Source organism: Mycetomoellerius zeteki, unplaced genomic scaffold (assembly GCF_001594055.1).
Source record: "Mycetomoellerius zeteki isolate Tzet28-1 unplaced genomic scaffold, Tzet1.0 scaffold312, whole genome shotgun sequence".
Taxonomy (NCBI): Eukaryota; Metazoa; Arthropoda; class Insecta; order Hymenoptera; family Formicidae; genus Mycetomoellerius; species Mycetomoellerius zeteki.
In genome coordinates, this window is record NW_017257297.1 from 494249 (window position 1) to 511405 (window position 17157).

Here is a 17157-nt window from a genome sequence, read left to right on the forward strand (position 1 = left end):
AACGTTAAAATGCTATATTACATTATTATGTAATATTTATAATTTAATTTAAGTAAATATTGCAGAAAATTTATAGAAATAATTCTAAAAGCTTTCAATAATAAATCTTTACAAGACAAGAAAACCATTATAATGACGCTGAAACAGTGTCATATTTTAAAGCAAGAAATACAATGAAAAATAATAAATTATAACAAATCTTATCTCAGGAAAAGTTGTAAGGTTTAAAAAATAGACCCTCCTCTCTCTCTCTAAAGATTAAAGTAATTAAGAATAAGATGAATTAATTTATAATATACCTTTGTCTGCAATTTCTGTTTGTAGTGGTTTCATAATTGGTACAATCGCTTTTTCAATAATCTCTTGCTGGTCTTTTGTACTGGTTTTATCCTCAATTTCCAAAGCAATTTCTGATTGTTCAACATTTCTTTCACCATCAGCAATTGTTTCCTTTGCTTCAATTTTTCCTGTTTCTATTCTGTCTGTAATAAATGTTTTACCACGTCTAATTACATCGATCAATTTTTTAAATGGTCGATGTAAAAGTGACTCTCTCTGTTTGTCCTCAGTCGTTTTGATTTCTTTTGAAATATCTTGTCTCTCTTTTTCTTCTTGCGAGTTTTCTAATGTTTTTTCTTTCAGTTGATTGTTTTTATTTGATACCAAATTTTTCGTACGATTATTTGATTGTTGAAAGTAATTCCTCATTGATCGATTAAGCGATTGCGTTCTTCGCTGATTAATATGAGTCTTTGATGTTTTCTTTACACTGGAATTAGATACAAGATTCGAGCGATTATAAAACTGCGCGCGTGGTAATTTAGAATAAACATTTTTTGACAATGGTTTAGAGTTTTTAATTGATTCAACGGGAGTACGAGGTACATTTTTCGATCGATCATTTATTATTTTGTTTATTTGTTCATCTTGCTCTGCATTAGCAGGTTGTTGTCCCGTAAAACTATTGAGAGCAACATCATGCTTATTATTTAATTTTACCATTCTTTTATTGCCAGCATTCTTTTCCGGACTATTTAAGTTCGAGCTAGTTGTACTTTCTTCCACAAGTTTGTCCTTTACATCGTTTAGGAATACTCTGTTAACATCGTCTTGGTTAGCAAAGTTTGAATCGGGAATCTCCTTACAAATTGTTTCCTTTAGGGTATCTTTGGAGTCAGAATGTTCCGTCTTGTAAACTATTACTTCTTCCGGGAGTTCATTCGTTTCTCCAAACGTCTTGCAAACTGTGATATCTTCCGGAGGCTCTTCAGTAACGAATTCCTGACAGACTTTTGTTACTTTTGGAGGTTCAATCGAATTTATAAATCTTGTTTCACACACACTAGTATCCTTCAAATGTTCCTCCGAATTCTTACACGTCCATGTTTTTTTAAAACGTTTTCCATCGCCAAATGACGTCTCGCATACAGTTGCACTTTCGGCTAATTTTTTGGGTGTTCGGCAAATGGATATTGTTTCTAAACACTCTGCGACATTGCACACATTTTGTGAGAGCTCTTTCTTGTCTTCCTTGTCTTTCTCAACGCCTTTGCAGTAATCTTCATCCTCCTCCGCAATACAACTACATGTGGACCATTGTCGAGCCATTAGCTCCCTTTGGCAACTTCCAAGAGGTTGTTTCAAGCGTTTATATCCTATTTGCCTCTTCCATATATCATTGCGATTTATTGCTGAATCCTGGAATATTTTATTTCGATATTTACAACCATCTGCGAAACACTCTCTAGATTCCTCGCCGTACGAGCACTCCGTGTAGATCGATTTCGGTAACCACCTGCTACCATCGACCGCATGACACATGGTGCATTCGCTATCGTTTCCGCGAATATTATTATTGCGATCGTTATTTTTGCGATAATTTCTTTGTTCCACATTGGTACAAATCGCGCTTGACAGGAAGACATCATTGTTGTCTAATCTGGCTTTTGCTTCTGAAGGATAAGTGGTCATCCAAGATTCTGGATGTCCGGTATTGTTACACGCGCTGAAACTCGAACACGGAACTGTTAAGTATGACGAGTCCTGTTGAAGATCTGTGTTGTCCATATCTTTGCAGTAGTAATCGTCTTTGGTCAATGAAGTCGCGTCCTTGCCTCGGATGTTCTCATCGTTGACTTTAATATCTGCTTCTTCCTTATTGTTGGCTTCGCTCAATTCCTTCCTGATCATTCTTCTCATGAATAAAATTAGGCAACTGCTGCACTAGCAATTTCTTCCGTTTCTCTTTTATACTGTTTATCAGCTTACATGATGATGCGCTGCTAGCGCTAGCGCTTCTCGAATTGGATTCGGTAATTGTATTAGAGCTTATATCCGTGTAAGGAGGTCTTAATTTTTTTCTTCCCTTTTTGTACACAACCAGTTACAATTAGATATTATATATCAATAATTGAATAAATTAATAATTATTTCTAATTTATAATATATCAGTCAAATAATCATAGTACAATAATTATATGAATATAATGACAAAATAATTAATTCCAGCATTAATATTTATTAGCTTTTACTTTTTTCATGGTATCATCATCATCCGTATTGATTTATTAATATAAACGCTTAAATTATTTATAATTATACATAATGTATTCATAATGATAAACATAATAAATATGTTTTTAGACAAAATATCAATCCATTAATGTATTTTGAAATCTGAATATAATTTTACGTTTTTTATATTGGATGAAAAAGATTATATTTGATAAACTTACCTGGTTACTGTCATTAGTCTCCGAGCAAATATAGATATTGACATTACCGGTCATTCTGCGATTATCGGTGTTCACATTATTCGCTGATTTCGAATGGTTTTTGCTCTTTTTTTTACTGTTGACTTTATTTTGTACTGGTATTACATTTTCGTGCATTTTTTTGCACAGATACGAACTGTCATGCGTGGATAATTTATCACGCTGCCGTGAAACATGGCATGTAGTTTGTCGATTGGTACAAACGTTGAGTGATTCTTTGCAACGTTCTTCTAGTGCACGGGATCGATATGTATCGGATATTCCTTTAAGTTCCTTTGAACAGGGCAAAATCAACTTTTTCTCTTCCTGTTTCAAAGAAGTTTATTTACTAAAAATTTTATCTCGGTATTTAATTATTTTCCACAAGGAGCAACAAATTACAAAAAATAAAATATAAATTTTTGACATCACTATTTAATCTACTATTGTTTAGTTTTATATTTTTACGAAAAATATGATCTAGAGAAAAATTCTAAAGATATGTTGTGGATACTTGCATCTTAGGTACCATTGAACTTTTCACAAGAGTTTTCATAGCATCTTTAATAGAATTGTTAATCCGTTTAAGGGAATCGTTTATTTCTTTGTTGATCATCTCACTGAGCCTTGTTGGACTGATACCTCCGTTGCGCTCGAGTAGCTTCTTTTTCGCCAATATATCCATGCAAATCTCTCGCTTGATCCTTTCCTCTCCGCACGTTTCCAAAGTGCACGTGCAATTCGCCTCCGGCATTCTCTTATGATTTTCCGCCTTATTTTCCGGCTCTTGTTCTTTCATGATATTCTCTCCCTTCTCTTCGTCCACGCTAAAGCTTTCAGAGTTTCTCTCCTTTCGGCTGATCGGCGAAGACCGACGTATTGATCCTCAACGAGGAAAACCGATGATCTTTACGTCGCGAAAGAGGTAAGCTACATTTGCACTGTACAAAAGTATCTTTTGTGCGGAAAATACCGTACTCTATCTCTTGAGTCTTTAAATCCTCTGTCGGTCGAGAATCTACTGCTTTTCCTCTCGCTTCGATTTTTAACCCTAATCGTTTCTGCCCGTGTAAGCTTCTTACTCCCCCATTATCGTTTCTCGTGACGCATGTTACCTTCAGCTTTGTTACACAAATATATAACTCATCGTTCTTTTTGTTTCTTTGAATTTCTAGAAGCTTACATTCTTTGTCGTAAAACTACAATTATTCATACTTGAAAATTTGAGTTACTTGGTTAAATATCACGTCATACTGATACAGTAATGACAAAATGTCGAAAATTACTTTCATACATCTTTTGTTTCTTTCTTTCGACGCTTGCGAACATTATTTATTCTTGTTTAACATTTGATAAACAACAGGGATGAAATAATTTCAAGCGTTGCGAGCGACAAGTGAAATGCACTCTTAATTGAATAACTTTTAATATGATTATTTATTGATTTATATGGAATTTTTTAATATATTCCGGAATCTCATAATTTTAAGTATTAAAATCATTTATAAATCTGGCAATAATCAGACATACAGTTTCAAAAATACGGAAAAAGGAAGCTATCAAATTCATTTCTAAGGACTTCGATTTCTATTTTATCTTTCTTTTTTGTTTCGATGGTACACATATGAAATCGACCAATACATTATTCACGTAGCTTGTTGATCGCATTTCCGATGGTCACGAGTTTCGGAATCCTTCGTGATTTACGAGTGTTCTCAATTTGCCTGTGAAAAATATACGATCGTCTTCAAAGGTTCCGCGTTAGTAAATGGATTTTCAAAAAGTATAACTTTGACTCATGCTCATTGAGCATATTAATTAATCGTTTAGTCGTAATAGCATTTAGCACCAACGATAAAAAATCTATTGTTTGCTTTTGATTCTGGCAGTCATTGTACTTGTTTTCAAACAGATACTTCAGTGCAGCATGTTATCCAGTTATGCATATAAAGTGATAAATTATTGCACTCATATACAATACGTGAATGCAATTTTTTAATATTATTATCAACTTTAATAAATATTTGATACGTTACTCCATAACGCTACTTGATAAACACTTGATATCTTCAGAGAAGTTTATTATTTTTTTAAATTTAATATCATTCCAAAATAAATTAAGCTTATAAATTCTGCTGAACTTATCAATACCTAAAATTGAGTTGCAAATTAGATTCTCAATTATTTATATATTTTAGAAAATTTCACAGGCAAACCCAGCAAACAAGCTGACGTTATTTATCATCATTTTGACGTCATTTTGACGTCCAAGACGTTATTTTAACGTCAAAATGACGATAAATAACGTCAGCTTGTTTGCTGGGAAGCCACCTACCTTAACATTTATAATAATATTTATCACTAACACACTAATTACAAAATTTCTTTATTATACACTAAAACACATTTATGAGATATCAACATTGTTATCTGTGGTTTCATCAGCCGAAGTCGAAACATCAAATCGACGATGTTCGTAGTAACTGCAAATCGATGACATCTCGCTAAACGATTCACTTTGAAATTTTTGAGTTGCTTCATATATTGTAGTACACTCTTCTTCTCTTTCCCGTTTATCACACGTTGGCTGCATACGAACATTAATTATAACACTAATTGTATTTTATTGGAACATAAAGCATTTATACGCATTAAATTCCGGAAGAGCATAAATTAATTTTAAATTGTTTTAGCTTCCATACTGAAAGCCAACATGCAACTGAATTTTCCGTGGTTAACTGCAATTTACGCGCAAATTCACTTTTACCATACTAATCCCGGTTAAATTTCTCGCGAATAAAGTTTCATTTACCTTAAACTTGTTTACAACTTTCTCAAACTTCGACGTCGTAGTAATTTCTTGGTCTTCATTTTTGGGAGGAAACAATTGTTTCAGATCTTTACATTTGTCTGCACGATGAGATAAAGATATTAGAGGCTTGTCGGCTTCTATCACTTTCTTCCGAAACTCTCGCACCACATTTTTGAAAGTTTGCCTTTCTTGATATGGGAGAGTATTCCCCTCGGTCAGTCTTGTGGAGACCTTGGATAGTATTCATATCGAAACTGAGAGATATTCTATATCTTTAACCTTTCATTCTTAAGCGACCATATTGCTACGTAATCACATTGAGAATACTTTCCATTTCCAACAATCACATAGCAACAAAGTATATTAAGATTCAATTAGAAGAAAAATTAATCAAGCTGTATTAGCATATTACTGGATATGACAGAGTTTAAGAATTCTGAGATTATTTTTAGGTAATAGATAATAAGATCTAAAATAAATTTTTTTACCGAAGTTAATCTGCTAACGCTTTCATGAGCATCGCACGTTACAGAAGTACCGCATGCCCACTCCTTCGATTTTGTACTCGAGGGAGAATCCCTCGTACTTCGAAAAGCGCTCAAAGCCGTCCATCCTCTAGCTTCTCGTTCTTGAATTAATCTCATTCTATCATGTCCTTTCAGCTCTTCTATTAAACCTGGTGCTTGATACGCGGGTAGATATTTCTTCAACATAGGTACTTCTAATCTAGTTTTATGCACATTAACATCGTACTTCTTTTTTATTCGCTGTGATTTCTTTTCTGATAAACTGTAATTTAAAAAATTGATTTAATTTTTTTACTCTCAAATTTATTAATATTTTAATATGCAATATTTTATCCGGTTTAATATATACATATATATACATATGTATCAAGTTTTATTTTTAAAATCTTGCTTTATTTGTAGTATCTTATTTCTGTGAGCTATAATAAATACAAGAGTAACGGATGAAATTTTTATTGTTTAAATATTTCTATGTACAGGATGGGACTATTACCATCTTAGACCCAGTTCCACAACTCACGGTTAATTCTTAAAATCAACTTATTCATTGTCTCTTTCAAATTCTAGAATTGGAAAGAGATGAGAAACAAGTTGAACCTCGGTTAAAAGTTAACTGTGAGTTGTGGAACTGGCCTTAGATATATCTTTAAAGATCTATAAGATCCAGGAGAAAGATCTGTGTAATCAAATTGCATATAAAGAGAGTCATACGACAATAAATCAATCAATTGTACAAGATGTATCCATTTCAAGAACAAGTTGATAAGAGCTTCATTTATGGAGAATGTAAAAAAATTCAATGCGAATAAAAAACGTATATCGCTGAACGATATTCTGATCGTACTTAGCCTTCGGATTGAATAATTAAAAATGTATGCGATAAACTTAAGCAAACCGGTAACTTAAATAAAAGTAAAAGTGAACATGAAAAGCGAATAACTCATGAAGGGAATGAAATTGAATGGGATTCTTGCAATAATGGCTCGAAATCCTCACATTAGTTTGCGACAAATTGAATCAGAAACTAGTGTTAGTCGAAGGAATGTTACTCTACATTTTGCACCATTACAAATTACACCTTCATACCATCTCAACCTTCACGAAGTATTGTATGGAATGGACTTTGTCCATTGTATTGAATTTGGTTAATGGGTTCAATATCAAATTCGGAACAATTATCATTTTTTCATATCGTATTACTTACTGAGAAGACAATAGATATTTACAATCACAAGAATGTTACTTTACATAACATACATTCCTGGGCAATGAGTTCTTGTTAGCCATAGCAGATCGAATATCAGAGACAATGATCCCTGAATATATGGTTCAGTATCGATTTATGTACATAAATAAGTCTTATATATTTTAAGACTATCTTAAGTACAGCTTTAAAATATACGAACTAATCACAAAACCGTATTAGCATATTAACTCATTTACCTAAGACGGTCTTGAAATAAGAACTATGAATACCGGTCGTAACTAACAGAATTATTGGTCCTTATTTTATCAACGGACATCTAAATGGAAACAGCTACGCCACTTTTCTTGAGTATATATTGGACCTTTTGTTAGAAGACTTGCCTTTAATCACATGACGAACAATGTGGTACCAGCACGATGAATATCCGGCTCATTTTTCATTGGTTACGAGAAATAAATTTAATAAAAAATTTGCAAATCGCTGGAATGGACGTGGGAGCTGTATAGATCAGCTCGTTCATCAGATACCACTGGATTTTTTATTGGGATTACAAAGGATACAGTCTATAAAGAAGAACCAACTACCTCAAGGCATGCAACAACGAATCATTACAACCTATGCGTTAATAATTTCTGAAATTATTAAAGACTAAGCTAATCAGAGATCAGAAGAATCCAGTGATTATTGATAGTGATGGCCATCATTTTAAACAACTTTTATAACATTACGAACGTTATTTAATATGCTAATTAATAATAAAATAAAAAATAAAATGTCACATAATATATAAAGTATTGTAAAACGTTGTAAAGCAAATTTATTTATTATGAAAAACTTTTTATCGTTTTTTAACTTTTAATCTTGTTCAATAATCTTGGGTTATGAATTCTGAACTTGTTTTGAGCGCCTGTATCACGTTATGGAAAAAAATATTTCCGAACTTATTTAAAAAAAATTAAGATGACCTTGATATCTTCAAAGTACCTCTACAAATTATTGTCGCCGTATGATAACTTCCCTTGTATCGTGAAATTTTGGTTACGCAAATCTTTTTCTGCATCTTATAGATTCGAAGATATTTAAGATTGTAATAGTTATATTGCCTTACTTTGTACATTTTCTATAATATTCCTGTTTAATCTATTATATAATATATTTCTATTTTTTCTATTTTCTCTAAGGTAAGATAAAATTTGTATATAAACGTACTCATTATTATATGAACTCAAAAGTTTCCGTTGATAATCTTGACAGCAAACTATTCGTTCAGGTGCTGTAAATTGTGGCTGAACATGACAAGACCAGACTTCCGGCTTGTTTGTAGACTTCAGATCGTAGACATCATCTTTCCTGCTTTGAGTATCTTCCCTGTCGCGAAGATTATACTGAGTTTGACGATCTTCTCTTAATTCAGCTGATCTTAACGGAGAAACGACTCTTCTGTGTCTTCGAATGTCGTCTGGACACCATTCTGTGCGACTTGCACAGAAAAAGTTTTCCGTGTGTCGTGTACTATCAAATCATTAATCTTAGGAACTTATATGTAAAATACAACATGAGTATGTTACCTAGGATGTCCATAAGTTTGCATATCGCGGCTATAAATCTTTTCTTGCTTCCTCCTATCATAAAGCTTTTCTTTAATCAGTGTTGGTTTATTGCAATATTTTTGTTTTGTTCGTGGTAAACTATTATCAGATTCTCTATAGAAAACATTATGAAATTGCATTCTTATAATAGATTAAGTAGATTAAGTAATTAAATATGTTAATTAAAAAAATACGTTAAGTAATTTAAAAAATCTTTTTTTTTATTACATTTTTTTCTCTTTTCGTTACCTCTGTTTACGTTTATATTTATCGAACCATTTTTCACGTCTTCTTTTTTCTTTTTTCCTTTTCTTTTCCAAGTCAGCTGCTCTGGGAAATTTCGTGTCGATATGCATCTTATCACACCTTTTGTATTTTTCAGATTTTCGCAGATCTGTTTCAATACTTTTTTCGTGTACAAATTTTTTAGTTTCGTGCACGGAAACCTGAACACTTTTTTGTTCCATTTCAATATCTTCTTCAAATTCCACCGACTTTCTATCGTCAATACGTATTTCTGCCGTTCCCGATTGCTTCGTTAATTTTTCCATGGCAGGTTTTTCGCGTCTTTTTATTTGGCACGTGACGCTGTACAACTCTGAACTAGCCAACGGATCGTACAATCGAACTTTTTCATTTACTTCCGAAGTTGATGCTATTACTTCTTCTCCGGCTCTTTTTTTTCTAGATAATTCTGCAGCTTGTTTCTTTTTGGCAAAGTATTTTCTCACACCTATTTCTTCTGCAAAATTATTTGACTCCGCAATTGTTTTGCTATTTTTCGCTAACGATCCCCTTCGATTATTTTCGATTAGAGCTTTAGTTCTTTGTTGTTCTATTTCACTATCTATCGATGTTTCTTCCGTAGTGACAATTTCTTCTGCTTTCTTTTCTGAAAGTCAGATAAATATGCTTGATTGATTATGCTGTTTCTTTTTTTGTGTAAAATTTTAAAACAGAAGATACTTTGATCTAATCTTTCCCAATCAGTAGTCAACAATTCCGTTTCCGACATTGCGTCTGTTTTAGACATTTCGTTACTTTGTTCTGTAACACTCACGTCCGATTGACTCATGCTATCTTTGACATCGCAAGACGTTTGTGACGTGCACGAACAAGGAATCTAAATAAATCCGTTTTTTATTAATACAAATGAATATAAAGTTATAAGAATTGAGAATAACTATATAAGTAAAAGAAATATTAAATAATGTACGAATAAATTACTGCTCATTTTCATCAGATAATAGCTTTAATTTTGTTAAAATATAATATTTTTTAACGATCGACGCTAACCAGAGAATTACAATTTCGCAGAAATAAGCAGAAAACGATAAATGTACTTGAGTGTAATTATCACTAGTGATGTTTGATTTGTCCGTTTTTTGATTGTCGATATCGAGTATTCTGGTATCTGGTAAAATATTAACGCGTTCTGTCGGGCGAACATATCCTCGTTTCGATTGCGAATCTATAATCTCGTTCACTTCGAAATACGCCGTATCTTTCGAAATTGGTTGAAGATATCTATAATATATTACATTGTGTACAATATATTAACGTTGTAAAAAATATCTACATATCGCTTGTTTAATATAAAACAAAATTTTGTAATATTAATTTTAAAGTGCAATTTTGATATAATAACTGATTATAAAGAAATAAAAATATATTCTTTTAAAGTAATATTCTTTCTTTTCTGCTCTTTTTTGCAAGCAACCAAAAAATGACAATTTTTTAGTTGTGTCGTTGTAATAAATGAGCGATATTATGGATTTCACAATTATTGTATAGTGATATTTAATTTAGGCTACTACATCTTGGTTTTGCTATACCTTGGTAACTTTTTTATCATAAATTTCTTTTCGTGAGGATGTCTCAGTTTTACATCATCAGCTCTCACGTGAAGATCTGGTTGGCGACAGACCGTTCCGCGTCGTGCACGATGCGAATCATAATTTCTGCTGTAAATATTATCCCCGGAATCGTCATGATCTGAGATGATTTGTAAACAATTTACTTGCCGATCGTGCGCCTTTAAGAGCGCGCGCTGCTCGTTCTTTTCATCGGTGGAAGACGAGGAAGCGGAGGAAGAGCTCTTATGCTTCGCGTCTTTTTTCGTAGTGCGAATTCGTCGATACGTTTGTACAGGCGAGGTAGATTGATTTCCAGAAAGCATCCGTACTATTCTATCCAGGAGAGACGGTTTTCCCATTCGCCATTCGCCGTCGCTATCGGTCTAAAAGGAAACGAAAATTCACCGTAAATGATCGATGCAGAAATTACTGATTAAAAATAAAATAGAAAGAAGACGCTAGCGAGATATCGATGTTATTTTACCGTTCTTTTACCGAGCCAAGAAATTTTCGTGAGTGCAGCAAGGATTCTTCCTATGCGACTACTTCGTTTTCTTGCTTTGGCAGTACCGTCCTTTAAGAGTAATTCCTTTGAGCCGTCGTCCATCTCAATGTGAATTACCTCTTCCTCATCTAGCTCTTGTGTAGCGCAAGACTCGGTGTCCGCTATTGATGTAGACGAGCTGGAATCGTTCTTGCGCGGGGAAGAGCAGGATTTCCTTTTCAACCTGGTACGAAGCCTTCTACGAGCTCTCACCACGAAACAGGACGTTGGATCTTCGCTGCTGGAAGTAACTTCCTTCGCCAATGGCTCGTTAAAAATCTAAATCGAACATTTCTTTTACTGAGCAGTCCTTCATTATCGCCATCTATTATTGAAGTCAACTTGCTTTTTTATTAGCATAATAAAAATTGAGCTTCGATTAAAGCATCTTAAAAATCGATAATTTATTTATATTTTATCTAAAAATCATGGTATCAAGTACAATATTATAATTTGGAAAGGGTTTATTTGCATTAAAGTTAATTTCGCAAAAAATTGTTCATATATATATATATATAAATTTTTAATAAAATTTTTTTGTTTATAATGCCTCACTTGAATCGTAACGTCTTCTCTTATTTTCTGCGATTCGATGTCTTTGAATGGCATTCTCCGATGCTCGACTTCGATCTCTCGTGATCCTTCTTGATAAGCTGACACATGTAATTATTACTTTAACTTACTCGAATTTATTCTTTTAAGGATGATTTGTGAAATAAATTGCGTGTATTTGAAGGCATGTATTTGTAGTAGAAGTATAATTCAAAACACAAAAGTGATGTACATACTATAACTATAGACCGACTCAGAACTACTTTCACTCGTATCATCGTCCGTTTGGACTGCTACATTCTTCTTTTCAACAATTATTCTTTCTATTCTTTCCTCTTTCCTTTCTTCAGATATTCTTTTTCCCGGTATTCTTTCTACCAATATTTCTTCTTTTGGTACTTCTTCTTCCGGTATTATTTCTTCTGGTACTCTTTTTTCCGGCATTTCTGCTTCTATTTCTTCTTTTATTTCTACTTCTTCTTTTGGTTTTTCTTCTACAATTGGTTCTTCTCTTTCATCGACATAAGTACTTATTGGCACAAATTCCTTTCTTGCGATCAACTGCTCATCCGATGAATCTCTAACTCGATTAAAAACGAGATAATAAATCAATACTACACAGTTTTAATAACATATTTTAAAAACGGGCACTCGTAAAGATATAAATATTTCTTTAAATTGTAATTAAATGGACGTATAATTCTTGTAAAGAATAATTATTTAGAAAAGAGAAAAGCAATAAATTATTTTTTAATGTTCATAAGTATAAAGACATATATAAACAAATATTTTTTTAAAGACGCGATACATTGCTAATATGTTGTAATATGTTGCATAATAGCATACTTTCATTCTCGTGTTTTCTAAATTTTCTTGCAACATTTATCGTTAGAACTTACTGTTCCTCGCTAATATCCGACAAATCGCCGTACTCGATAGGCGATCGGCAAATCGTGCAGAGATTCTGCAAGTCCGCGAAGCATTGGATGCAGAATAAACCGAGGCAGCCTGGCGTGGCACATTTAATGTGCGGTTCTTGATCGGAACGTTCCACGGAACCGCATAGGAGACACACGTTCTGCTTTTGAGGGAACAATTTGTTCAGGAAAGGGCAAATAGCCAGACATCGTTCCCTGAACGTGACTCTCTCGATTCTCTCGCCCTCAGTCATGCCAAACTTGCGGCGCAACTGGCGTCGTGCAAATTTCAGAAAGCTACCTCTCGATCTGTGCACGAATTGAACTCATTAACTAAACGTAGTTTGCAGTTTATATCGATTAAAGTAAGAAAAAAACTGAATGATAAATTGCACGATCGAAGAAACATCGTTATTTTCGTGTAATTTAATATTCAAGAGAGTTTTTTTAAACATTTTTATTTTAATCCTGTCAGATTTTAATACTCAATTAAAAATGACGAAGTGTACAGCGTACTTTTAATACAATATACCGACATCAACCTTTAATAATATTTTATGCAACGACCAACATAAAACTTTGTTAAAAGTACTTTGATATCAATGTGCCGGTCGATTACTTCATTAGCTAATTGAAAATACATTACCTAATTATATGATTATACAACCAAGCAGCTCTTTGCTTTGCTCTTTCCGGGTGATATTTGCACATTACGACATGCCGCAATCGTAATCCGTACGGTTCAAATATCGCCATGATCCAGCAGAAGGCGATTAACGTCACAATCTGTGTATACCGATCTAAATCTGGAGGGATGGGATCTGGGAGGCAGGGTATCACATCGATCTCTGTATCCTTCGCGTGCGGCGTGAAGGCTTTCACGATGCTTCGATAAAGGTCGGCGAGATAGCCGTCACCAGACACATGGACGCCCACGAAATTGGGTCGTTGGACCTAGAGATCGATATATACGTTCCACCATTATATTACCTTCCATCGTGATTATTCTACGCCGCGGTATATATCCGACCGCCGATTGTCGATATTCACCGCCGCACTCCACGCAAATCTCGATAACAAAATTGCGGTTGTAAGCTAACAGAACATTCAATTAACTCAGTCAGCGAAATGTACGTCAATTGTAATTTAATTTTTCAGAAATGTCTATTGCTGATCATAAATTTTAAAATAAGTTGATCAGCAATAGAAAAAATTGATGATGCTTGAACTGGAAATTGTAAGATTCATACAAAAATAAATTATTAGATACCAAGACCCATTTTGATCGAATATGACTTTCTTCGCTTATTTGCATCAAACATTTCTCAGTCAATTTTCATTTACTATTATTAAAAGCTATTTTTTAATTAATTTAAAAGTAGCTTTTTATCGTTACATTTATCGTGAAAGATAAGAATTAAATATTAAAGGATCTAAAAAAATTCTTGAAGAATAGGTACATTTATATTTTCTAATCAATATTAGTCTCGTTAAGATACCTTTGTTTCGATCCGTCCGTGATACCTAATAGTGCTAAGAATCCAATAAAGACTGTAGTCCGCCATCATATGAATGCAGATTTTAAACATCGTTAAGCCCAAAAAAACTGCAGATTTTGCGAGTTTTATTTTTTCTACCTTGATCAGAGTAACGGACGTCAGTGGGATGTATTGATTTCTTTCGCGGCGGTTTAACGGCAGAATGGTTTCCTTATCCTGACGTGTTCTTATTAGATCGATAGTGCGCAAATCATCAGTCAAGTAGCGATTATCGAAGCGATCGCTCGTCAACCATTTATGCCGATAATGCAAAATCCTAGAAAATGTTTCAATATAAAAAATTATTTTGGTTGCAAATTATTAAAATGGCACCTTAAAATTTACCTTAGCAGCATGAAAAAAATGAAGAAAGTGGTCATGAAACTCATCCAATCAAAAACAGCTAAAAATTTATCGGTCCTTGCTCGTATCTCTGTAATTATACCAGTTGATACGTCTTCGATGGTTTTAGTTTGGTTCGTTTCAAAATGGAAAGAATGCGAAAATTTCACTTTAACGTAGAACATCGCTTTTATGTGGCGAGTGAATCTTTTGATCTCTATGTAAGCAAAAGATATTAAATCAGAAAGAAGTATATAAAAGCTTAGCAGTATTATGCTGATGGAAATATTTTTAAATTCATAAATCGCCATATTCTCGTTTATCGACTTTAATGCAAATTTTATTTTTAATATCAAGAGTTTTCTTACTTTTTCTTTTTATTTAAAAACTTATGAAATATTTGATGATTATGATTAAATGTTTTATGAATATTTAAAATTGTAAATATAGATTGTATTCCGATAAATTTAAAAATCATTGACATTTACAGAGGTCTGGCAATTTTAAAAAGTTTATTCTAATATAAAGCTTCCTTTATAAAGTTTTTTATAAAGCCTTTTCTCTTAAAAATCTTTTATATATTTATAATCTCAACATACTTTCCTGTACAGCGTTAACTATAGTATCGGCGACATAAGATACGAGCATGCAGATGAAGTCTAGAGGTTTCACTACATAGCACAAAGCACTAACGACGTACGCCAGATTGCAAATCCCTCCGAAAAGGGGACCAAGCTTTGCCTTGCAGTCATCTACCGCACCTTCAAAGACCCTCTGACACCTGTCGAACGGCGTACCCAGCTTCTTGTTACAAATATTCACAATGCTGCCGAGCCATTGGAAAACCGACGTGATCACTCTTACTGAAAGATACATTTTTAAAATTACGAAGATCGATTATATGCAAAGCCAATGGGAGAACGTTGACTCACGTATACTTAGCACGAGTCGTTTGATAGCCACGAGAGTCCGCTTAATTTTCTTCATGACCACCTTTACCGTCTTTATTACTTTCGATATCGCGTCTCTCAAAGCGTAAAAGGGTTCTTTTATTAAATCAATTACATTCTTTACGGCTTGCTTTAATTGTTCCTATATGTATATTTTTATAAATTATATTAATAATAACAATTCCAAATAACGATGACAAATCAAAAGACATAATCAATTTTATGAATTCGAGAATGTGCATGCAACAGAAAGATTGCGGAACTAATGGTACGTTTAAGCCATTGTCGGTTAAACAAAAGATCTAACAATGGATAGAATCAAGAATGTGTGATTTCAAGGACATTCGACATTGTGTAAAGATGTAAAGACATAAGTGGAATGCATAAGAGGACTCACCTGTAAAAGCTTACCTGTCCACAGGCTAAAGACTCCGAAAGGATACTAATATTATGCAAGATATTCTTTGCCGGTCCGGTAAGTGTTAGAATAAAAGCATATGCCATCAAGGCCTGTCTGCCACGTTTAGAAAAGAACTGCGGCAGCAACAGAAACATGATACACCTGTGCAAATGTTCATATAAAGTCATAAAAGAATGTAAAAAGATCAAATTATGAGATATAATAAAAGTGAAAAATACCAAAATCTTTATTATACTTTTGACTAATTATAATTTTAATAATTTAAATATTCCATGGATCATAACTCTCGTATTTATATCATTGAAATTCGGATAAGGCGAAATTACCTTATACGATGAGAAAACGCCAAACCGAGTGTGAGGATCATTCCGAGGATCGAACACAATATCGTTGCAGACGAGAGAGTAAAACTTAATTGAATCACGAAGAACACGAAAAACATGTACGTAAGAAATATGCCAAACAAGAATCCAAAAATACTCTTCAGAATATAATTTTCGAGTGAACCATCTATGCGAAGAAGTCTCACTTTTTTATAAATCCATATACGCTTTAAGGGGGAAATTATTCGACTCCAGAAATGCTTAAACTTTTTTCTGTACCTATAAAAGTGTGACTGCGTGTAATAGGTTAATTACAAAAAGTAATAGTACACTAAAATAAAATATTTATGGCGCATAAAATAAAAAATACCATCAAAATTCTGAGAGAGAGAGAGAGAGAGAGAGAGAGAGAGAGAGAGAGAGAGAGAGAAGCACTGATGTATTTTTTAAAGATATATGTATAATGTAATATATGATGGAGTAGAATTTTACGCATAAAATTAATATCGATCGACAGATTAAACGAATTAAAAGGAGTTAAGTAGCAAGTTCACTTTAATCTCTTTCGTCGGAGACGCTGCTTCAAAGTCAGATGCGGCTTGACACCCTCGGAGATCTCAATCGATCTCAATTTCTCATCTTCGTACCTCAATCTAGCTTTCTCTAGTTTCCTCGCTTGGAGAACTAATTGAAAAAATGCCATGGTCTTAGTCACTTTATCTAATTTTCTGTTCTATTTCATACGGAACGTTTACTCTTATGAATTATATAACTATCCTAACTAATAAATATCGATAATAAAAATGTCACTGAATGTCAGGTTCCA

The 17157-nt window shown here is 33.3% G+C and overlaps 1 protein-coding gene across 1 annotated transcript; it reads right to left on the minus strand.

Annotated features, from left to right (window-relative positions):
• Positions 1 to 288: 288 nt before the first annotated feature.
• LOC108724906 (uncharacterized) lies at positions 289 to 17034 on the minus strand. Its single transcript, XM_018451604.1, is given in 24 exon segments — positions 289 to 2223; positions 2736 to 3080; positions 3283 to 3614; positions 3617 to 3638; positions 5566 to 5796; positions 6054 to 6354; positions 8509 to 8811; positions 8868 to 9002; positions 9138 to 9780; positions 9855 to 10011; positions 10232 to 10415; positions 10724 to 11127; positions 11229 to 11567; positions 11844 to 11941; positions 12077 to 12420; positions 12740 to 13066; positions 13404 to 13711; positions 14257 to 14572; positions 14641 to 14854; positions 15237 to 15500; positions 15570 to 15729; positions 15999 to 16149; positions 16335 to 16610; positions 16886 to 17034. Coding segments are annotated over 24 exon segments (7938 nt in total).
• Positions 17035 to 17157: the final 123 nt, after the last annotated feature.